The sequence below is a fragment of the Aulostomus chinensis genome, chromosome 10 (assembly GCF_037954235.1).
Source record: "Aulostomus chinensis isolate RoL2024-O1b breed Wild chromosome 10, RoL_Achi_v1.0, whole genome shotgun sequence".
NCBI lineage: Eukaryota > Metazoa > Chordata > Actinopteri > Syngnathiformes > Aulostomidae > Aulostomus > Aulostomus chinensis.
Window position 1 is genome coordinate 22,083,524 of NC_141329.1, and position 24,861 is coordinate 22,108,384.

Here is a 24,861-nt window from a genome sequence, read left to right on the forward strand (position 1 = left end):
GTCCATATTTATTCCGCATGTCTGTGCTAGACTTTATTAGTTTATAATTTTTTCCTCATAATTTTGGTGTAACTCAACAATAAGTACCCTTAATGTAATGTACACTGAATATAATTTATTTTTAGTATACCCATTTTCCTCTTTTCTTGCACTAAATTTCTTTTATCTCTGTTTTTTTGTCTGGTAGTCTACCCATCTGTCGAACCAGGCTGGCTCCAAGCAACATACGAAGGAAAAACAGGTCTAATCCCTGAGAATTATGTCATCTTCCTCTAAAAATCTGGTAAACATTGTCTCTTTTTCATGGTATCCATGGAAAAAAATCATTTTGATTGCTATTTTGTTCCCATGAGCACTGGTAACACGTACGATTACTTCCGAATTGTATGTGTTTTTAGCAGATTTCAAAGAGAGAAACTTTTACAGTGCTACAATCCCACATGTACCACCCATTTTTTTCATTACTTCACCCCCACATATTTAAGGACTACAGATACTCAGAGGTAAAGGGGAAGTAGGTACAATGTTTTCTGATGTAAATAAAGTACTCGTCTACTGCACTGATGTTTTAATATCAGTATTAGCCTGCAGAATCACAAAACAGTCACATCCTGTTTCACAAATTTTATTCTCAGCGATATATTATCTTTCGATTCCCACTGTATCAGCATAACACTCAACAGAAACCTGTGATTTCATAAACAATTTGTGATAACTGTAACTGAGCATACTGTTATTTAAATCCTGTCCTAATCAAAGAGAAAAAGTATATGGGTTGCACCTTAACTTATAGAACCTGTGATCATCCACTGAACCTGCTCACTGCTGCCATGCACTTTCTTGTTGTCTTTACAATGTTGATCTGTACATTAACGCTCTCAAGCTCCTCTGTAGATGCTAATCATAAATATCACTTCTTGTATAATTCTAAACAAGCACATCAAATATATTCCATATGTTAAAATAGTTTTTATAAAGTCATGAATGCTATGTTGTGGTACTGTAGTCACTGGTACACTGGTGTACTAGCAATGACAGCTACACATATATTTTCTATAACTGTGACTATTTAACGAAAATACAAAGTTCATACTGTAATAATCTAAAAATAAGACTTTAGTACACAATTTCAGAAAAGATCAAAGAAGAAGAACATTCCACGAGTGTTTTGCACTGAAATTGTTAAAAATTGAAACGTTACTGCTAAGTTTTTCTCTGGGGAAGAAAAATGTATCGTAAAAGTATTTGACAACCTGCCAAGATCAGGATGTTCTTTTCCATGAACATGAATTAAAATGTGAGGTGGCCTTGAACGGGGATGCTGGAAGAATACTCCCTCTCAGCCTGAATTTGCTGGGGCAAATCTCGGAAATTATATCCACATCCTGAATGTGTAACATTTGACATTTTGTTTTGTTATTTCATGCGGCAGACTTGTTTCCTCCTTACAAACATCTACTGTCTTATGGTGTATTAATATGTCTATAAATAAACAGAGTGATTTATAGGATACGTGGTCCAAATTCCCTGTCATAGTTGAAGAGTTTAACACGAAACTCTGAACAATGACTATTGTGAGAATGTAGTTTCAGTGATTTAGATAGTGAAAATAATGCTACAATCTCTACTGTACTGTGTAAGAATGCTAATTGAAAAGATTAATGTCTTCCTATCCAGAGTTACATTCAGTTCATATCTCACATCTGCATTATTTAGCAGAGCAAGTAAATGTTGTGTTCTATTTAGGTTAGTTATATTTTAGAACCTTAAATAGGTTAATATCACACAATGACTGATTTCAATGAAACATGATACATTGTATTTACCCTCTTTGGCATTAATTATGATGTGAATATTGAAGTGCTCTCTGAAGGCTTGTCCATAAAATGTTAAGGTTTTTCAACATAGTTCTTTTTTCATCTACTATTGCACTTTTTTGTATTAAATGTGTACATGCATCACAGTAAAGCAATCCTTCATCTAAATCTCATCATTCGTTCATCAATTACTCTTTCTCCCATTGCATGACTTCTTGATAAATTCAGGAAACACAAGCTACAAACTACTGTCGATCCCAGATGAACAACAGCAAAACCACAGAACGTCATTTTAAAAACTCTCAAATACATCATTCAGTGTAATCCCAGAATGCCTTATCTAGTGATATCCACAATTCTCCACAACACTTTGATTTGATGCTAAAATATGAATTGTCAAACTAAAACTGTTTCAGTTTACCAGAGTGTATGACAGATTAAAAAAGATTTGGATTATAATGAATGATGCTCTTGAGAGTTTGAAAAGGGACATTTATGCAGTTTTGCTACTGTTAATCTTGAGTTCATCTTCAAGTCACAAGTATGTGGAATTAACGTGTTAATTCATCGAGAGGTCATGCGGGGGTAAAACTTCTCCATGAATTCAAGATATCAAACGGTGAGTAATTGATAAAGAAATTATGATAGGCTCTTTGAGTCAGGTATCTTCAACATCATCCCTCTGTGCGTTCTCCTAGTTTAAGCAAATAGAAATGATTTTACATATATTTTATTTATTGTATAATAATCATCCTATTTTCTCCTCCCTCATGTAAGTGTGGGGGCATCCCGCCTTGATGCTGTCATCTCTAACGGAATTCATTTAGTTTACAGATTTTATTGTCTGCATTTCTGTTTTACTGAAAACAATTGTGAGAAATTATTAATATTTTGTTTGTCTTTTTTGTTACAAAAATATTTGTGTCAAAATCTATGTTTGGCTACATTAGTGAAGGCTGCAATGAATCCAGTAATTAGGGTGAATAATCCAGTCAGAAGAGGTCTCAGCATTTTTTCTGTGCTGGGATCATCACTTGGGGTGGAACAAAAGAGGCCTCACCATGCCTGCCAGCACCTTGGGAAGCTGGGAGGCAATGACCTCTGACATCATCTCTGGAAACTCCACTTTCATGGCATCTGCCTGGATGAAAGTGCTCAGACAGAACAGGTTGACCTTCTTCACTATCTGTCAGACAAGAGACATCCATGTTGGTACAAAAGTAGCTGAAGATGCATATTAATGATGATTTACTCAGATTTCCCTGGGAGCGTACATCATGCATGGCATCCATCAGTTTGGTGAGGTGGTAAAATCGCTGTGAGCAGGCAATGACACCCTTCTCCTTTAAGTGGATGGCTTTGGTCAGTTCCCGAATGTAGTTTTGTCTCATCTCTTCAAATGCTGCCTGACTTTTCAGTCCCTCAAGAGGCACTGAGAGCAAATATACAGTATATTCAAGATCATTTCATCATCATTTCAATTTCTATTTCTTCCAATGTAGCTCTACAAGCATGCTCAGAAGACACTGTATCAGTTATTGTTTAAGAAGTAACACACTGCTTTTCAGAAACAGTATTTTTAAGCAAGTGCAAAGGTGTGATGATATAACATCTACTACATAAATCAAAAATCAAGGTCCAGTCACTCTGAGCAGCCCAAATTCTGCAGCTCTACAGTAGATACTTGTCAAAGCATCACATCGCTTATTGAAAAACTGTACACTGATTGCACTCAGTTCAAACAGAAAGATCAAATGAGGTCAAAACATGAATCATCTTGAATCTGATGTTGAGTTATTTTACCTGTGTTGAGCAGTATTATGGCTTTCATGCAGAGAAACTCTTCCCGGGTAACTTGAAGATTAGCAAACTCCTGAGGGATGAACTGTATTGCGAGGCAAAGGTCATAAATTGGAGATCTCCTCATTTGCTCCCTGACAAACAAAAATATCAAATGGGTTTTTGAACAATTCACAAGCCATTTCTGAAGCAAAATGCAACTCAAATTGCCTGTTACTTACTGACAAAGAACCAGGTCAGGTGCAAAGTATAAATATTCGCAGGTGACGTTCTGAAAGGAACGCCACCCAAGAGAAAACACCATCAGGTTCATCCATGAATACTGGATAAGGGTCATCTGGTCATTGATGTGAAGATTACGAAATCCTTAGAAAGGAAATAACGTTTTGTGTTAGATTAAAGTTTCAGGTAAATTATGTCTTGAATGCATCTCTTTGGTTTTTCAGTTGCAACTGGTACATGATATGAGACATTTGTTAATATTTCCTGTTGGGGATTAAATATTTCAGAGGAACGTTCACTAAAAATATGTGTTTGCTTTTCAAGCATTCACAAAAAGAGATGTCTTGAGCTCACAAAGACACTTCCACTGTGGTGCTACTGTGAACAAGCATGAACGAGTTCAACTGGTCACGCTCATTCATTCACAGTAGCTCCAAAACAGAGGGGTAATAGCATGTCTTTTGCTCAAGTCAAAATGTTTGTGAATTACTGAGCATACAATGAAGTGGACGGGGATTATACCAGACAATGCAGAGTTTGTAAACTGATATTTTGGACAGTTTTGCTGTTGTCGTAGTTTGTGAGGGGGTCACTCTTAGCTCCAAGCTAAAGATATGTTGCTGGCTACATCTGCATATTCACAAAGTAATGCAGGAGGAAAAACATCTTTGTGAGCACAAGTCAGATATTTGTGAGAGCTTGAAAAATAAAATACAATTTTTAGATGATGTATCACTTATCATCACATTGAAAAACTTCTCTAATATTCCATGTTCATGGCTTTAGAAACCTTCTGTCTCAGTGTTAAAGCTGAGACCTTCACTGAAGCCTGCAAGTTGGTCCCCATGGTGAAAAATGCAGTGACCATGAGCTACAGAGCTGTTACCTGGCAGAGACTTTGACCACTTGACAATCCACAGCAGCTGTTTCTCACACAGCCTGTTGAGACTGTTTAGCAGAAGATGGGGAACATCGGTCTGGGAGCTGTCATAACCAGAGTGCACAATCTCTGGTTCAATGTTTTCCAGAATATTGATGATTTGCTGGGAGAACTGCACTTCGTGGATGCCTGGTATACAAGACATTGAGGTCAAGGCCTGATTGTCGCTGGACATGGCCAGGTGGGACTGGAACATCAGGGACGGGGCCAAACCCAGAGATTTCAAGGCACCAAAACGCTTCAGCTTCCTCCCTGTGGTATGAAAACAAGGTCTGGTTACATTTCATGAGGTCACAGCTTCATTTTTTTGTTTTCCATTCCAATATTCACTATGAAATTGTAAAATTGATCAAACTTGCATCCATTTTAAGATCAGCTGTTCTGATTGCCAAAGAATTTTTTTTTTTTTTAATATAGACCATCTAAAGAAAGAGGACAGAGCCACTATCACTGGTGGCTCAGAGAGCCATTATCCACTGGTTTGTGGGCTACTATTTTGTGCCCCTCTTCATAACTACCTTCAAAATGTAAAACTGAAGTTTGTCCTCCAAGCAAAATATTTACCCACGCTAAGGGCTTCATTTAGGAGCTTTGCATAAAAGAAAATAAAAATAAAAGGAAAGACAAACGAGACAGAGGATGAGATGAATACATAAAGTGCAACAATAAGTTGAAGTAAATTCAACCCAGCTGTAACAATACACTCAGTAGGCGAGAAATAACAGTATAAATAAAATGATACAGTTCAAGTTAATCCAAGGTCCAGCACTAGTTTTGAGTTATTTGAGATAAATAATCTATCATCTCTAACGAGTTATGAGTCACTCATTACTTCTAGTGAGTTTCCCTGTCCCAAGAATTTGGTCTTCTTTTCTCCTATTCATTCAATTTCAATTTATAGCAATGCATAAAAGAATACTTAGGTGGTCAAGGGCACACACATAAACAAATCCTTGTAATCGTTTTATGCTACTGAACACTGAAGCCATGAGTTTAACATTTTCGAACTGATGTACACACAATCAGACTTTTCCAGTAAATGGTGGAGTTACATGCAATTCTCATTACAGAAGAATACAGGTTTAAGGCACATCCACCTTTAGTTCATTGATTACATCTACTTTGTGCTTAGGGTCGGTATGTCTAGTATAACATCACTTTTTTAATCTGAGCACTCTGTCCTACGCCATATGAGGGTACTAGATCTATCTAAAAAGAAATCCAACCAAATGGTACCTCCAAGCATCATTCCTGCTTGATAGCACTTTCGGAGGCGACAGGCCGGGCAATTTTTCCTCCGGATCTTATCCACAATACAGTCATTTCGCCCAGCGCACAGATAGCTATGATGGCCTGTTGAGTGAAAGGGTACAGACAATACACACAATTTTAACAGTGCTTCATTTTCAAATATGTAGGTAGGAGGAGAGGCGCATTACGGAGAAAAACTGTTGAAGGGCTCTTGACTATTAACATGGTTACTCCACTCCACACTCACGCTGTGGTCTCACAGGACATCTAAAGAAGAAAATTAGATAGAGGCAAGGCTGTAAGAACAGAGTGACATGGCCGTGGTGAGACATAGTGGCTCTTACATATCTCTCAATGCAAGATAACAAGAAAAAACAAGTCCAAACCCAAGAACAGGGTGAACACTGGTCAATGTGATACCGTTGCTAACGACCTTTAGCAATTACCATATAAGGTCAGTCAAATCTGAGTTGGTAAACTCCTCTTTAACATACTAAAACATTAAATATAGAACAGTGATAGCTGTGTTATGTTTCGTTACAACCTCTAACCTCTTCTCCATATTTGTTTTCATGTTAGTTCATTTGTCAGGAACTTGCCCACTCAGTAACAGCAAACATGTGTAATTACATTGTCATGGCAGGCAAGTTTTCCTCAGCAGGTCCTCAAGTAAATAAAGAGCATAATATATGAGATATTCTAAAGCCACACAACAGTGGCAGTAGAAAAAGTCCCACTGTGGTTCTAGTGCATTGGAGAAGGGAGGTGCACAACAAAAAAAGGAGAAGTAATAAAATTGTCATGCGTGTTTAATCTTCGATCACTGATGTTAAAAATAAACTTGGCATCGAATAAAATCTGATGGGGAAACAGCAATTAAACTGTCCATTCTGGTTCAGTTTCTCCGTTTTACGATAGTCTCGGTACACTTGATGAGCATAGCATGAGAAAGAATGTGGTTTTTTTTCACAGATGACATTTTGACTTGCTATGGTAAAAGAAGCACAGGTGTAACTAATAACATTGGTAATGGCTACATGAAAGTGACACAGTGCCAGTAAAGTGTGACAGTATGCGAAAACATACACGATACCAAGAGATTGAAACTTAAGCAGAAAAAAAAACCAATTCTATCATCATTAACATCCTTAGTTTCTATCATGACTTTTAGTCTATATCTTTATTTTAACTGTGGTCCATGGGAGTTTAAAATTTTTTTAAAAACGCATGAAAAGAATAGAAGAGAAAACTTCCTCAGAGTTGATGCTCAAAAGGATGTCCCTGAATAAACAGCTGACACAAAGTTTACAGATATAGGTGGAATGTTTTCTTCCTCACCTTCAACAGCTCTTTTAAAAAATACTTTACAGCTCCCACAGGTCAGGACTCCATAGTGGCAACCGGAGGCCTCATCACCACAGATCACACACAATCTCTGAGGGGGCATACTGAAAAAATAAAATATAAAATACAGGCCATCGGTAAAGTTGTTCAGAGAGAAAACTCTAAGGCTAGTGTACAAACTTTTCACACGAAGTCTGATGTGATATGTACAGCACTGTACATTAACCATAAGAGATGAACATTTATTCTGATTATTTTTTTGATTAAAAAACAAGAAGTTAAAGTTATTTTGATTTTACTCCACTCTCAGTGAATTCATGTTCGCTTAATTATAAGATCTTCCCATGTTCAGATAAAGTTTAGATAAGAATTTTAGTTTGTATGTTGACTACAGCACTTCAAATCAATGTAGAGTAGAGGATGATTAGTTTATAAATGACATGCAGGTTATTTCTGTTCACTTTCTTCAAAGGATGCAAAGGTTGACGATTTAGTCATTGTCTCTTCAGCAGTGTGTCACTGAGGAAGACGGTCTTTAGTGACATCTGTTCGGAAACTAATCTAATTGCCTACCATCCTCTTATCTTCAAAGTAAACATACACGATTGAAAAGAAAAGTCGCTAATTTTAATTATGTCAATTTAACCCTTATATTTCCAACTCGTAAGTGACGTCACAGAAAGTTTGTTACCCGGGAAAGGCGCTGAAAGGAGCAGGGTTCCTCAGAGACAAGGCCTGGTTCAGCACTCCGTTATAGCTGTTGTGAGTGAACAGGTCGTCCGTGGGGCCGGTGGACTGGCTCCAGTACTGAGGCTCGACTGGGGACATCTGCCAGCGGGGAGCATCACTCTTGTACATCGTCAGTTGCGTGGGTGCATACGCATTGGCGTCAAAGTTGACCGCAGACTTCGCACCCCTGGAGTCAGTCCTCGCTTGGTTCGGCGCTGGTAACTGCTCCGGCGGATTCAAGTTGATGAGGAAGTTGGGAGATCCCTCTAGGTTTGGTCGAGCACCCGCCACTACTGGCGTAAAGCTCGGCGACTCCCCTTCAACAAACCCCTGCTGCTGCTTCCTGTCGGTGTCACCGCAGGAGTCAAGAGCATGTATCTCCAGTGATGGTTCAAAGTTTGGTGTGTTCATGATCATGGAGGGTTCCTTTTCATCCTTGATGAATCTGCATGGTGCAGTTGTCGAGGAGAGGATTAAATTTGCGCATGGCATACTTTCGGATGTACCCGAATTCGTCCGGTGAACCTTTACAAAATCGTCCCATGGCACGCTATCACACTTCAGATATTCACTGTTACGATCATAAAATTGTTTAGCATCCAGGGCACCATCGAGCATATTGCAGTCTTTGAAAACTGCGCCTTCGTTTCTGACATTTACACTCTGAAGCGGTGTGACAGCGGTCCCATAATTACGCACAGAGGACAAGCAAGTCAGAGACTGTGGCTCGTTAGATGATTTTATATTATCGTATTCGGTTTCTATAAAGTCACTTACTCTAGTATCGGTAGAATCGGCGATCGAAGTACTGACAGAGATCATCCTTTCGTTTAATTTAGTTTCCATTTTCTAAGCCTCAAAGCATAAAAAGCAGTGCCTTGTGTACGCCCGGAGGCAGGACGTTTTGTGATAAATTGAGGCTGAGACCTTCCTGTAATCCTCCTCCCCACCGTGAAAGGCTGTGACTTCACCTTACTTCCACATAGGAGTCTATTCAGCTTTCAGAACTCCACAAATGAAAAAAAAAAACCTTTGAAATCGCGCAATCTAAGCTCTTTCAACAACTAAATACTTTAGCTCCGGTGTCATGTTTCAAAGATCAATTGAATTTGCCCTGCTTTTTCAAAAATTCCCTTTATAATCATAAATAGCCAATATCTTACAAGGATATGTTGCAGAGCCACACTGGATAAATGTGTGGTTGTTGCCGTCATTTGAGGACAAATAGCCAGGTAATCTACAACGGATCCCTTCATAATCAAGAACAATTAGTCCCCTCCCCACTGTTCTCCAAAGTTGTATGATGATGACATTTTGGCCAAGTGAAAATAGAAGGCTTTCAATAAACTGCTCAATTATTTATCTCAAAAATCAGCCCTATCCTATCCTATCAGTGAGTTAAACTGAATACCCATATTTTCATATTATGGTTGGCTATCTCTTGTCGCCATGAGAAAAGGGTTGCATGGTTTTTGTAAGCAACAGGCAGAACCCTTCATTTGTGGTTATAGTTTTAATGAGGAGATGCAGAATTACAATATGTTAATTGCGTGAAGCAACTGTATATTTGATATGTTCAATACATAATAGAATGATCAAATTTGTTTAACTTTCAGATCATTTTTCCTATCTAGTCTTTGTATCGGTGCTTGAAACTAATGTTCATCGTTGAAGCATTTATAAATTTTGCCAATCGTCAGTCTTTGACTCTTAATTTTGTGTACAGGTCCTCCATATTATGTTACAACATTGTAGTGACAGCAACCCTCGATCCAAACTAGAGGACCACTTGGATTTCTAAATTAGATAACAGAGTGGGTTTTTTCTATTCGTTGGTGAAGTCCGGATACTGCTGATGAATTATGATGCACACACAGGCCTTGGCTCTATCTCCTGCGTCATGTGTTGGATGTTATCAGAGGGGATTCTCATGTTGTGGCCGTGTAATTCTTGGATAACAGTTTCCTGTTCATATCACCATTGTGTTTTTCAAATGTGGTTTGGCCTAGTTTAATGAGACAGCCTTTGATAAACTATTATTTAAATAGCAAGAGGAAAAGACACTAAGTGGAGAAAATACATGTATTTATTTCAAGTATAAATATATTTCTATGATTATTTTACCAGTATTTCTGTTCCAGTAACTGTGTTTGTCCTCCAGTCTTTATGTTTCATAGTAGCTCTATTCAAGCACATGGAAGCTAATGTCTAGTGATTGCTTTAATTCACCTGGCATGACAGTTGATGGAGGTGAGCACTACCTGACAGGTCAGAGTGTTCTTGCTTCACATCCAGCATAAAGCACAGCAGCACCTGGTGCGATGCTTTTAGAACTCATGAACCACTGAACTGCAGGTATAGAGGGATTGATGATTTTAGTAATATTCATTCAACATTACACTTAATAGTTTCACCATTTAATAAAGCACAAAATAAATATGTAAATAGCAATTTAAACCATGTTGACATGTTACATAACATGAAACAAAAATCTCATAACAATAGAAGGCAAATCCAATTACAATCAGGGTCTTCACTTTTTTCCCATTATTATCTTATCTAAAGTATGAACCTGCCATGCTTTCAAACATGCTCTCCTTTTCTTATCTGAACTGCTTTTATACTCTTGATGGTTGAACCAAAGCAAATAAAAAGCTGGACACAGGCAGCGCCAGCAGGAGTTAGCAGTCAAGGACCCTTAAGAGAGCCAGTTGGTGCCACCATGTGGTTAACTGTTTGAATAGAAAGGCAGGAACAAAAACAAGATAAAAAGACAAGCAAAAGGAAGAACTTTTTTCCCGAGGCCTGTTGATCCCAACCTCAAGCCCCCAAAAGGGCGGTTTATTCTATAAATGCATCTCTAACAATTGAAAGCTAAGTCAGCTTGTTTTTTTTTTCTTTCTGTTTTTTTTTTATTTTTTAACTCATCTCTCCTCTTTTTTCTGTTCAGCATGCATGACTTCACCCAGCTGTCTAATGAGCTCTGCCAGGGTCTCCATCTCACGGTTCCCCATTTCTAGCAGCTCATAGCGGAGACTGGAGATGTCCTGTTTCATCTCTTTCAGTTCACCTGTGGAGCAATCAGGGAAACCACTTGCAAAAAAATGTGTTAAGGTAGGATAATTTAGACTTGAGCAGACCACTGAATCAACTCACCTTCATTCACTTCTTCATTGTCTTTATCTCTCTGTGCATTTAAAATGTATCGTTTGATGAGGCGATTCATGACCTTCTGTAATAAGAAGGAAAATTACAGAGTTTATAGTTTTAAGTGACATGATATTAGAACTGTATGCTATTTCATTTGTATGTTCCCTCTACAAATGAAAACTTAAAATATGTATTTTTTTTTACTCAGAAAAACATCTGTGGCTCCCATGTGTAATATATTATATTTAAACAACTTTACCTGATGACGGCTTGGTAATAGTGATGCCTCCACACTCAGATCTTGTTGCCTCATCTACAATTACAAGCAACAAAAACAGAAGGAGATAAGGAGCACAAACAATGCACATTTTAAAAAAAGATTTTAAAGGACACATTTAGAACCTGTTATGGCCAGGCCGAATTTATCATAGCTGTATTTTTTTTTTCTCCAGATTTTCTGTTTCATAAATCAATGCTAGTCAGTCTTTACACCTATCTGTTTGTATTGTGTGCATAGAACCAAAAAAAACAAAAAAAAGCATGACTGGTCCCTTCCTACTAAATATCAATCTTTAAACCAATCTTCACAGTTCCACCTAATCATGAAGCAACCATACACAGCAGACTTGATGGGTAACAGAGGTCACAGGAAACTAAATATTTCCTGAAAAGTCACAGTTTTGGCTGTACAGGGAAATTGGACCTTCCAAGTGTGACACAAGACAAGTATCGTAGGACACTAGTGATCAAATTCTCCAGAAGCATTACAATTGTATGGTACAGTATGCCTAATCACATAATTTACAACATTAATCTGCATGTCTCCTTGATTTACATACTTATGTCAATAGTTAATGCTTCACCTTGTTGAGTTCTCCTTCATCATCTTTTATGTGTTCTGTGATTTTGCCTCGAGTTTCATCACAGAGAAATTCCTTTATTCCCTGCAAGAGGGAAATGACAGACTTTGGGCTCGGTAAAAGGTTGAAGGGGACAGGCAGCGTGCCACCATGCTCGAAGTATGAGAACCACAGTTTCGCTCTGGCAAACTTCCACTCAACATCAGCATCATCCTGCATCAGCCGAGAAGAGAAACAAGGATAAGGAGAAAATTTTCTTTGAAATTGTTATTTAATAAGATAGAAAAAAATTGAAATGAAAAATAATGAAAAACCAAACTGAAGATCCAAAAAAACTACAAATATTGAGGTTAATATGTTAATATATTTATTTATATTTACTACATTAACAATACAAAACAATATAAAAAAATCAGAAGGAAATCAAAAGCATAGCTTGTGTCATCAAAATGGTTGCTCAGACAAAATTTCTTCACATTATCACATTACCTCATTCAAAGATTACATATTTTTAAATGTTATCAATTTGCAAATGAACGAATTGAAATGAATTTGGTTATTTCGCCAGTTACCTATATTTATTCAATTTTCATTTGATCATTTAGGATTAAAGAAGCATTCGATGACCTCCACGAACAATCTGTAATATGACATTATTATGTTACAGTAACACAAAAACTGCCTTTATCATCAAAATGATAACTCATTCTGGCATGTGGATGACAAAAACTTACCTCAATTTCTTGAAAGGAGCTGTTAAACATGGCAATGAGCATATTCAGCAAGACAATCACCATGATGATGTTGTATACTCCGTACAGAATATAGCCAATATTCTCAATGAACTTGTGGTCAATATTAATGACCACTGATTTCACTTCTGACAAGCCAAAGATGGCCCAAAATAATGTCTTAAAGCTCTCTTCAAGCCTGAGGAATAGAAAAAATAGGAATGCGATCAGTGTAGAGCAACAAAGTCACAAAACCTAGTCAAAATTAAATTATGCAGATTGTGTCCAAAAAGATGATTAACTTAATAACATTTACAAGTTTAAAAAAAAAAATCCAGATGTCTTCATTCACATTGTCATGAGATCCAATACAATAAATATGCAAAATGCCCCTTTTGTTTTGCTCGTGAGGAACATTTATCGCAGGATGATTGCATTTTACTGGCATTTTCTGCAGCAAAAAAATGAGAAACAAGAACATCCCAATATCCAAGTAGTTAACACACACATGGTAATCTTAACTACTTGGATATGGGGATGTTCTTTTTTCTAAATTTTTGCTGCAAAAAAAATTCCAGTTATAATAATAATAGTTATCCATCAGGTCTATTTCACTTCACCGTACCTACTTATATAAACTTTAAAAAGTGGACCAGTATGGCATAACCAGTAATCTTGTAGAATATCTGTATGTTTACTTGCAGCATACTTTGAAGTGTACTTTCATAAACTGAAAAGAGCCTACAAGCAGATATTTGATACTTCTACATTTAACTGTAGTATGATTGTAGTAGGGCGGCACGGTGGTGCAGTGGTTAGCACCTATACTTCTAAAGTACACATAAAATATATATATTCATTTAAACTTAGAGTGGGCCAACTCACAAGAAGTACTGAAGTAGTCATAAAAGTGTCTGACTAGTACTTTACCTAATATAACTTGATGAAATTCAAATTTAATGTACTTTTTTGAAATTGATATCTCTGTGTTGATCTGGACAATTAAGGGGTGTTTCTAGATAAGTGTCCCATCGACACAAGACAGGGGCAGAATATTGCATGGGAGAAACCTTTCTATCTAATCAATCAATCAATCAATCAGTCTTCATTTATATAGTTCCAAATCACAAAAAAGTCATCTCAAGGCACTTTACACAAAGAGCAGGTCTAGAACCTTACTCTTTAATTTAATAATAAACTCTAGTCCAATACCACCACCCTCTACATCTTCAATATTAAATATAAAATATAATTATAACCAGACTGTTGCACCAAAAGTTGCTAAATGTTAAGCTCTGTGAAAGTAGAATTAATAATAGAGCCACTGTACTGAATAAAATTATATTGCTCAAAAGTATCCAGTGAAGGTGGTAGCAAAGATTATATTTGACACTCACGTTGTAAAGGCGTTGTTGTGCTTTGCTCCAAGGTAGTATGAATACAGATTGAACATCCCCACCATGAATGCCACAAAAACGGTTATGAAAATCACCATGAACTTAAAGATATCTTTCACTGTCCTTCCCAGGGAAATCTGTAAAGGGCCAAAGCTCTCATTTGCAGGCAGGATGTATGCAATGCGAGAGAAGCTCAGCACAACTGCAATTGCATAGAGGCCTTCAGAAATGAGCTGTGGATCCGACGGCATCCAGTTGATGCGAGCTGAAAAAGAACACAGCTCAATATTTATGGATTTAGTGTTTTCATTTTTTAACTAATAAAAATAAAAACAAACAGAAAATAGTACTGATATATGCCTAAATAGATTCGAACTACATGAATACAAAATACTGGGGTTCTTAGGTGTACACTTACCAAGTTGGAAGTATTGTATCTCAAAGGGCAAGGTTATGTTAGACAGGTCAGTGTAGCGTTTGTCAACGTAACACTGAGCAGAATATGCATGCCAGAAAGCCATTAATCTGGCAATGAAAGAGGTCATAAATATGGCCAAAATATTAAAGTCAAGAAGGTTCCAGGGCTCTGAGATGTAATCCCTGATGTCCTGAGACCATATGTCTTTACATTCTTCCCAGATTTTTCCTGTTGGACGAGAAAAAAATTGACAGTGCTGTGCAAAATCAAACAACAACTCATATGATTTGTCAGTGTAGACATGATGAATGAGATTTGATCAATAGTTAAACCAAACAAGATTTACTGATGATGGGCACTTGCAATCGTGTGTGATTTGGTTTAATACTCTCATCTGTCAAGCAAAGTTTATGTGTCAACTTGTCAATTTTTTTTCCTGCTTTGGAAAGTAATTACCCGCCTGATTTAGGGATTAATGTATGTGGGCAATATAGCATGATTGATTTTTAGGGATTTATAACTCCCAGTGAGTCTATCCTTAACCCTGCATGCACAGCAGAGAGTTGTAATTGCAGCAGTGTGGAAGCTTACCTTTGACTGTCAGAAATATGGGAGAGGAATAAATGACCATAGGGAAAATTCTACAGCTTAACAGGGAAAAATGTAAGATTGGAAAATAAATACTTATGAGTAGGAAGAATTTAAAGTCATGACCTATGACCCAGGATATGATGAGAATCTCCATCCAGGTGAAGGGTGTGGTCTTCATACGAAAGAGTTGTGAGGGGTGATCATGGGTGGTCATATTAGGTAGCAGTGATGGTCCCTCAAAACGGTCTGCCGCGTTCAGGACCAGCAGGCAAAGGAACATCATAAAGGAAGCTGCGTGGGCCACAAACTTCAGGAATGGTCCACGCATGAGTTTCCCCAACTGACAAAAGTCAGACAAGGAAAACAGACCAGTTTTTGACATTAGTTCATTTGTGAATTCGCAGCTCTTAAAATCTGGATATGAAGCATTTTAGGTTATGTGAGGCCAAAGGCACTGCCTGCTGGCAAGTTGAAAACCCTAAAGCCCTGGGTTAGTGTTGCTTTGTAATGCTACTTGTGTAGTTCAGTGTCATGCAGGTATGGGACGAATTGGCCTTCCAATGAATTGCATTTCTGGAGATCTAGCAAAAAAAAAAAAAAAAAAAGATCATGTATGGAAATGTTTAAAATAAACAATAATAAGTTGAATTTTCACTCTTCTTTTAGCTCTATTAAAACTACTTCTTTTACTGACAGGTTAAGACAATTAATGAATGATCCTGTGGTGGCCCTGACACCTCAAAACATGTGTTTTGTTTTGGGTGTTTGGCAGTCATAATCTTATGATAAACTAAAAACATTTCCATTTTGCTAATTTTCCAACACCGCTGATACTGCAAAAAAAAGACTAAAAAAAAGACTAAAAAAGTCAAGTGTATTCTGACAACTTCATTTTAAGGTTCCCTCTGTTGTGGTATGGATATTGCATCATCTCTGTACTGTGTTGCGTGACTTTTCAGGGTGTTTTCTAAATCCTTTTCTTAAGTTGCAGTGTGTTTGCTCTCAAGGCCATGGTATAATATTGTAAAATTGTTAAAGTTATAACAATGTATGACATTTTTGAAACTGACCTTACTTGTTGGCGCTAACCAGTTCACGAAAGCCAGAACAGGCAACCCAACAGCAACGCAAAATACCAGAAGGATTTTAACCGCTGTGGTTTGCTGACGTAGTCCAGACAAATTCTCATACCAGATGGAGAGGAGCTGTTGCTGACAGTTTGGATGTGCCACAAACTGCCTCGATGATTGTGTTGTTTATGTGCAAGCGTCAATGTGTGCGTGTGAGAGAGAGAATGATGAGAGGGGGAATATAAATTGAAACACAAGGTTAATTATGAGTTATTTCAATAAATATGAGAACAGGTAGAATCCTAAAGGCACTTTTCTCACATGCTTACCTTTTTAACTTCATATTTGATCGCAAGTTTTAACCTGATAAGGTTTTGTCTGCACAATGTTTCACAGCTCTTATATGAATCCATGTCACCGTTTAAGATGGCGTCAACTTCCTCTGTGTTTTGACACAAATCCAAGAGTCCCACCACAAAGTCTTTACACTGCATGGATAGCTTCTTGTAATCATTCTGTAACAGATAAAGGACATAAGTTAAGGCGCATACATGTGAACACAATGTACAGTTGTCACCTCTTAAATTTAGGATAAAGACTCTGACATAAATACCTTGAACTCCTTCTCAATATTGGCCAAAACTGCCAGCTCATTGCTCAGCTCCAGCGCTGCCATCACAGGGTCTTCATTGGAGAGGGATAAATATGCTGGACTGGCTAGACCTTTATATGCATTGAGGCGGGACTGTGAATGTCTGAAAGAGTCATGCCTCTGCTGCTCACTGCAGGTCCGGCACTGGCAGAAGTAGTCATGGGGACGCTCTATACGGGCCCCCTTCATAAGAAGCATATACACTATGTCATAATCTTGGCGCTGGGAAGCAAGAATGATGGGAGTGATGTCATAAGAGAAAAGTGTGCCATTTTCATCATAAGCAAAGAAGTCGTCCTGAGTGTCGGCCTGGCTGGGACTATTACTCAGAGCTTGAATGTCTGTGAAGGCCTGGTGGCTCAAAATGGCCTCCACTATACGAATGTAGCCTTTACTGATGGCCAGCAACAAAGCATCTCCTATTCTTGAAATGTCTTTCTTTCTAAGTAGGAGCTTTGTAATCTCTAAATTCTCACTGGAAACAGCCAGCTGCAGTGCATTCTGGCCCATGTAGTTTACACAGTTGACATTGAGGTCTGTATGCTCATCCAGCATCCACCTCACTTCAGGAATGTTGCCATATTCTACAGCATCTAAAAAGCTTTCCTCGGTCATGGAGAGGCTAGAGCTGGATTGGGCACGGAACAGATAACCAGCTCCCCGCAAAGCTTGTCTCCTGGGTTTGGGCATTTCCTGCTGCAGCATCATGACTCCTCTGTCATTACTCCATCTAAACACAAATAAATATTTTAAATTACATCATTATTATCTCAGCCAATGAGGTAATGTTATTAGTGCTGTTGACTTCTGATATTCAATTTTGGGGTAGATCTGTATAACAAAATGCAATGAATTACATTTTTTATGTTTGACACTAGCAACAGCCATATGCCAGGCATCTGTTGTTTTTGGGTTGCTTGTCCCATTCCTGTTAAAGGTATATCACTGGAATAGCTTGAGGGAATTTCCTCAAATTTGGCTTAAAAGTCCACTGAGACTCAAGAATGACCTGAAAACATTTTGTTGATCAAGGGTCAAGATCACTGTGATCGGCACATAATACAGAAGCATACGACCATATTTCTAGTTTTAGACTGGAGTTTACAAAGTCTTAAGTCTCCAAGCGTCTCTCTGTCAGCAAGATTACCAGGGCCATATTGCCTTGGCAGAGGTATGCGCTCTCTGAGTGCCTTCTAGTTATCATATTGTTACTGATATAAAATTCTGTTCTGACAAAGAACACCCCCATATTTCCCACTCAAAATCATATTGCATCAATTTCAGAATCTGCTTTACCTTTGTAGGTAGGCAATTTTGCATAAATTTATATCAGGTCCAGCAATGTCACAAAAGATGGCCCATGCGAGTCCAGGGTGGTGTCTAAAGCAGTAAATGAAGAACAGTGTGTAAGGGACAGCTGGTCTCAGATGAATCATAACACTCCCTATAAGTGTGACACCACCCACGGATGTGTCATCTGCTCTGCCATGAACTGGTCCTGGAACTGTTCGTCCTCTCAACCTCTGCCTGATACCAAACATGTTTTGCATCTCATACAATGTACAGAACAAAGTCAAGTGTGATGGGGCCTCCATCCTACTCACCATATGGCAGTGACTATTTTCAATACTAATTACATTTTGAGTCATTGTCAAGAGTACATCTAGTTCATGTCCAGTGATTACATTAGAATAATGTGATTATGTCAGCAACCAATTGCTTCTAGACAGATGATAATTATTGATGACAACTTCCCTCCATTCAATCATAATTAGAAATACAATTTGGCAAGCACAAGTGCATCCGGGATGTACAGAATTTATTCTGCAACAAATATAAAATTATTCATCTTTGTCATAGTTTTAATGAGCCAAGACTGGTTAAAATGAAAATGTCAACATGTTTTAATCCCGAGAAGGTGAGAGATATCCAAGACTGAAAGGAATTTATGATTTGAAAATAAACTACTGTATTTTTCTGCCTTCAAGTGGCAGCTTTTCCATGAAGTTGTATATTTCCATTTATTTTTGTTGGTGTCTTGCGGCTCTCCATAACGTAGGTGCCTGAGATATAAATGAAGAATCAAATTGTGGATTAATGAGATACAATTCAACTGTAACAATGCTGTGGCATGCTAGATAAAAAAAAAAACTAGTAAAATTACATTTAAAGAAATATTTGATCACACGTGATGATTCCTACAAGTTTGACATGCATTTTAAGGGACACTCAGCATTTGAAACTTGAAATTTGGGTTCTCTGTCACACAGCAGCTTATGTTAAGAGAGGAAGACAATGATGAAAAAAAAAGATAGACCAATGGAACATTTGGTTTAACATACATTGACGTATTAATAATTGTTGGAAATAAGTCGCGAAGAGTCCTAATTATCTGTGTATCTTATAATTTAAGTCCACTCACCTCAGAGAAGACTGACCCGCCAGGTGAGTTTACTGTCTATCAGTCAAGACAATGTCCAAAGAGAGGCAACTTCCACCCAGCCTGACCGTCCTGTCCACTTGCCATGTCTCCCACCTGTGGTCTTGCTGCGGACGGTGGCGCGATTACACGCCCTGTGGGCGGTTTTCTTGCAGCTTTTAGGGTATGTTGCATACTACTAAGTGAGCTTTTCTTGAATACACAACATATACTGTAAACGTAAAACGAGACATTAAAGCACCGCTGCCAATGAACTCTACAGACTTCCTCCGACTCCTGTTTTGATTGCAGTCTGAGTGAACATGATGAAACATATTAATCTAAAAGATTTTATTCAATGCAGTGATGCTGTAACGTTTACACAATCTCGAAAAAGCAGATTTCCCCAAATCCTCTTAACTCACCGTACCATCAAATATAAATCAACACCTAGATTATGTTAAGCCATCACCCCCGAGAAAGCAAGCACTCTTAATTTGGGTGACGATATACATTGTGACATTGTTTTTGTCCTTATAAATTAGCACTATTCAGCCCTGAATAGAAATAACTGCTACCTTTTAACGTTTGTCCTCTCATACTGGCCAATTTCATCATCTGAGTCATCGTATTGTGTCAAGGAATTCACTGCTGTAACATCGGTGGTTGTTTTCTCAGTAAAAAACAAAAAACAACAAAAAACTAAAACAAACAAAAAAAACACTTGTCTAACGTATCTTTATTCTTGACATATATGAATATTCAAGACAGTCCCACTGTGTTTTGCTGTTATTTTATTGTGCACTGTGACAAATAGGACATACAATTGTGTTTAGTAAAATATTAAATTACGACCCTTCTAAGTGGACTCGAAAGCATCAGGGATGTTTGAGTAGTGAGGCCTCTGCTGGACGCGTCAGGAATAACCTCCACACTCGCCGTTGTCAAGGAAATGCGTCCTCGGTCGGTCGCATGGAGGATCTGAACACACAGGCGGAGATATACATATATATCAACTCGGTACAGACTGCCAAGTTATTTTATAACTTTTTAAAGTGGCAACAATTCTTCGGGATATGTTGCTACAACGTGGATTCGAGTTAGTTAACCTGAACCCTGAACATGGATGAGTATACTAGCACGAAGTACAGCTAATGTTAGCTGAGCAAGCCAAGGTAGCAGTTGCACCTGTAGCTCTGCCAGGCGTCAGCAAGGACCAGTAGCCCCGGAAGATGCAGGCTCTTCAGGACAACTTCTTTTACCACTCGTATCCTGTCGAGGTTGTGATAAAAATGACATGTTTGTTTTTCACCTGTTTAACATTCAAAGCAAATACTGAAGTTGACCAATTAATCATTGATGCTGAGAGTGTCTATTTATATGGCCTCCGGTTTGCATAATTAATTAGAACTTAATCCGTTTTTTCCCGTGGCGGCCAAGGTCAGACTGGGGCCAGAAGCCCACGATTTAAGGCCACTCACTCAGTAACTAATAACGCAAGTGATGACGATGACAACCAGCCAGATGATGCCACACACATTCTAACTGAGGTGATATTCAGGGTTCGGCCTAAAGGGTTTGGATGCCATGTGACATCATATGGGTCTCAGAGGTCAAAGGCTGAGGGTCTGGTGTCTGAAATGATAGATGGCATTTCAAGCTCTTGAATGAAATCTGGATCAGTACATGGGCTGCCATCATCATCACAATTATTCAATCTCTGAATAATGTCAGTATAGACATCCAATTCTGATATTCTGATCCAATATTGCATCTCTTGTCCTGTTGCTTACACATCACGCAACCATCACACCTTGCAAATTTGACAATGCACTTCCGTATTTACAGAAATTGCATGTAGTTCAAAATTCAAACCACAACACCAGAATGTCATAACATAATTTTGTTGGAGTATTTATATTAGCTCATGAAACTTCATCATTAAAAATCATTGCAACCTGGTGGTGTGTTGTCACAAAGACACAGTGGCCTTCAGTGTTTTCGTACCTGTTGTTGTTCCAGTGATGCGACAAATATTATTATGCATATGCTATCTTTTTCAAAATTTGTTCTCCTTAGCTGTTTATGTACAGAAAACCAAGGTTGGGATCGGATGGAGACCTCCAACACGAGAAACAACTTTTGATTGAAGAGCAGAAATTGTGTACAGCTCGAGCTCGCAGGTTTACCCAGCAAACCAACCGACGCAGGAAGTCAGTCTTACTATATACACTATTTTATTTTTGAGCATTGCAAATATAGGCCTGCAGCTTTTCTTCATTTTATATACTGCTTCTATACTGCAATTCACGTGCCTCCTGACTCTTAATCATGATAACTAAAAGCAATGTCCTCTATTCCTTCCTGCATACAGCGACCATGCTCCTCTGCTTGGTTATTCTGTGTTCTTCTCAGACAGACAGCATGTGTTTCTCTCCAGGGCTTAGGACCTTAGAGGGATGGAGCTTGTTGACAAGATTTTTGAGTCTACACCTGCAAATAGATCTTTGGGCCCAGAGGGTGGGCTGAAGCATCACTTCCCTGATAACTAAAGCTTCAGCGCTGTATGAGGTTCAAATCCCTTGCGGATATTAATAACCTCCTAAATGTTAGCTTCCATAGAATCCTGCAGAAGCTAAAGCTGGGTGTTAGGATTTCTAAACCCAGGGATTAAAGGGGTATGTCAGAGTAGAGGTCAGCTTTACAGTATAATATGAAACAGTTTGGTTGTAAAGTAATATTTAAAATCATGTGGTAATGGAGTCCATGTATTAACACTTAAACAATTTAACACATTCAATCTATCTGTCTATCTATCTACAAAGCAATTGAGCTGAACAATATAGAATCATGTTTAGGGATGGATGGATCGATGGATGGAATATAAAATCACGTTGCAGTTATTTTGACAGATATTTTAATATGACACTTGATTTAAGTAGGAATGGTACATTTTTGAATAATATTTTTGTGGGAGTCTTCTTAAATTAGTATATTGCCAGTGCCGCATCTGTGGAAAATATTTAGATGCCAAACCATTTCTTATACACCACAACATACGTCATTTATGGATGTGGTGAGTTATGACTCACTTAATGTAAATCAAAAAGTTGTAATTCCAGTGATTTGGTTTTGTATTTTGCCAAATTGCAATTTAGTTTATATTTCCAATAATCTTGCAGCTCTATACAGCAATCGTAAATGCCATGGATATATTTATATATCAACCCATCCAGGGTGCACCCGGCCTCAGCTAGGACAGCCCCCCCGCAAGCCTTAACGGATAAGCAGTATTGAAAATGGATGGATGAATGTTTATATATTACACACCAACACCATGATACAGGGTACAGTACCATAATACAGGGTACATTCATACATATATGTACAATTATTTTTTTAAAAAATCAGTAAAGTGGAACTGCAAAATTTACAACTTACGGACACAGCCATACTAGCCGCTCAGTGAGGCTGTTCTTAATCTAGACACGAACATCACCCAGCTAACATAATCACAATGATAATTTTTGTTGTCAGTGGTCAGTCACGCTATGCTAACACCTACTGTTTAGCACCAGACAGAAAGTATAGGCTGATGGGAATGTCTTGTTCAAGTTGAAATTTTGACCAGATGATGGTGCTAGATGAAAAGTTAAGATAGCAAAAATTAGTGAGAATGTTCACTAGTTTCCAATGGAATCCATTACTTAGGATTATTAAAGTTTCTAGATTTAAATTTACAGAAAATTCATCTGGTCGGTGGTGAGACATTATACTGCTTTCAGACTGACTGACTGCAGAAAGAGAGTAATGCTCTTTTTCCTCCTCATTTGAATGGATACTGTGTTGTGTTGGTGACAACATAGACCACAGGGTCATGGTCAGGTTTCCTTTCCTGCAATATTACTGAATATTTTTTTTTGTAAATATCATGGAAATCCATCCAATAATTGTTGAAATATATGATAGGGAAATGTCAGGGGTTAATCAACATCAGGAGGATTCCTGCTTAAGGGACCAGAAATATCTGTTCACAATTTCATACTAACCGATGCTGTAGAGATTTTTAGTCCTGACAAAAATGTTGCTGGCAGTCAGACATTGCCCTCCTTTGAAAAGAAATACTAATATTTACAAGGGATATTGCTTTTTCACAGTGCATGACTATCTAAAATGGAATGTGATATTATTAGTATGTTTCGGTTTGAATAAGATGCCTCCATAAATACAGATTACACTTGAAACAGATTTTTTTTTCTATTAAATGCTTGAGCTTTTTCTGAATACCCTCTACTGTTGGTGACATGGCCTTTTTTTAAGCATCCATGCTGCACTTTATTGACGCTGTTGCACTATTATTGCCCCCTTCTGTGAAACCACTCTTGAGTAGTAGCTTTTAATTTATTGATGACCTCTAGATCTCTAGATGTGTTTCTGCTTTTCAGACATGCCAGTCTACTTTTGATCCATTAAAGCCTACCTCTGGGTTTTTCTTGGTTCTTTTTCATGAATCAGGGTTCTGGAGGAAAAACGGAAGCAGTGGGACCTGCAGGAGCAACAATATAGGGAAAAAGTCCTACAGCTACGCAGACAACAAGTACAAGATGCAACTGAGCGCTTCCAAAGAGCTCATCTACCTTCTTCTCAGAGACAAAGACAATGTTGGTGACATGTCTTTCATTTGCCTCTGAGAACAGAGAAGTAGCACATAACATTCTTAATGCAGTTCAGTGTGTTTAAAGTAGGCAATTAATATTTTTCTTTTTTGTGTCAGCTTTTAGAAAACACGCCCTAAATATTGAAGATGCCCTCAAGCAAATTAAAGGTACTGTGAGTTCATACACCCAGCCGACCTTATCCAGCCACTCTAACATTACCAGGTAAAACAGTCAGTTTGTTATTATTCTATCACTGTCCTGTACCCTGCATGCTAAAGTTTATGATATTATTAAGATGTCATACTGTATAGTAATTGAAAATTTGCCAATATTCACATTCAGTGTTGTATTTATTGAAAATGTGCTTTTTGGCTGTATTAAAAAAAGTTCAAGCTTAAATGTAGCAGGTCAGTTTTTTTGAGAGATATAGTGGTTTGCTGTCCCGCCCAAAGCCACAAGAGAAGGCATATGCCCATAAAATGCATTAACTGAGACCCACAAATATTGTCTTAAGTTTACTGAGCGTAATGTGAAAAGTTCAAAATGGTCGACCTGTTTTAAGAGAACTAAGCTTCTGCATAAAACTCAGTATGGAACACCGTTTTTTTCCCAAAAGCATAGTGTAATTTTAGAAACAAACACAATGCTGGAACTACTTTCGAGTGATTTAACATAGCACCGTAAAAGAAATTGTTGACGACTACAAGAGTAACTGCTACTATTAATAATGTCTAACTTTATAAGAGATGATTAATATTATTACTGCAGATTTTGGAAGCTGAGCAGGTAAGATGGAGGTATGCTACACAGCT

The 24,861-nt window shown here is 37.9% G+C and overlaps 4 protein-coding genes across 12 annotated transcripts in view; 2 read left to right on the forward strand and 2 right to left on the reverse strand.

The window, feature by feature from the left end:
• The window catches only part of arhgap42b (Rho GTPase activating protein 42b), a 64,592-nt gene extending 62,167 nt beyond the window's left edge, over positions 1 to 2,425 (forward strand). For all 4 annotated transcript variants that reach the window (XM_086216456.1, XM_086216457.1, XM_086216458.1 and 1 more), the window contains one exon: positions 188 to 2,425. In XM_086216456.1, the coding sequence (XP_086072582.1) occupies positions 188 to 276 (89 nt within the window). In that variant the 3' untranslated portion in view covers positions 277 to 2,425. The remainder of the gene's footprint in view (positions 1 to 187) is intronic.
• On the reverse strand, positions 612 to 9,126 carry pgr (progesterone receptor). The gene is made up of 8 exons (XM_086216460.1): positions 8,066 to 9,126; positions 7,369 to 7,478; positions 6,016 to 6,132; positions 4,726 to 5,031; positions 3,839 to 3,983; positions 3,621 to 3,751; positions 3,092 to 3,249; positions 612 to 3,003 (listed from the first exon to the last, which is right to left on the reverse strand). Exons 1-8 carry the CDS (start codon positions 8,947 to 8,949, stop codon positions 2,848 to 2,850), a joined length of 2,007 nt encoding a protein of 668 aa, XP_086072586.1. The 5' UTR covers positions 8,950 to 9,126; the 3' UTR covers positions 612 to 2,847.
• cep126 (centrosomal protein 126) overlaps positions 4,857 to 24,861 on the forward strand; it is a 29,296-nt gene continuing 9,291 nt past the window's right edge. Inside the window, exons 1-4 of one of the 6 annotated variants that reach the window (XM_086216453.1) lie at positions 4,857 to 5,049; positions 21,471 to 21,604; positions 23,907 to 24,052; positions 24,166 to 24,271. In XM_086216453.1, coding sequence (XP_086072579.1) covers positions 21,477 to 21,604; positions 23,907 to 24,052; positions 24,166 to 24,271 — 380 coding nt within the window. In that variant the 5' untranslated portion in view covers positions 4,857 to 5,049; positions 21,471 to 21,476. Of the gene's footprint in view, positions 5,050 to 20,141; positions 20,659 to 21,470; positions 21,605 to 23,906; positions 24,053 to 24,165; positions 24,272 to 24,861 lie in introns of those variants that run through there. The other 5 variants (XR_015118199.1, XR_015118200.1, XM_086216451.1 and 2 more) reach the window with 5 other exon arrangements.
• trpc6b (transient receptor potential cation channel, subfamily C, member 6b) lies at positions 10,567 to 19,611 on the reverse strand. The gene is made up of 13 exons (XM_086216461.1): positions 19,395 to 19,611; positions 18,269 to 18,352; positions 16,934 to 17,702; positions 16,650 to 16,835; positions 16,321 to 16,485; positions 15,374 to 15,590; positions 14,660 to 14,887; positions 14,242 to 14,506; positions 12,848 to 13,043; positions 12,117 to 12,326; positions 11,513 to 11,566; positions 11,260 to 11,335; positions 10,567 to 11,173 (listed from the first exon to the last, which is right to left on the reverse strand). Exons 3-13 carry the CDS (start codon positions 17,678 to 17,680, stop codon positions 11,028 to 11,030), a joined length of 2,490 nt encoding a protein of 829 aa, XP_086072587.1. The 5' UTR covers positions 17,681 to 17,702; positions 18,269 to 18,352; positions 19,395 to 19,611; the 3' UTR covers positions 10,567 to 11,027.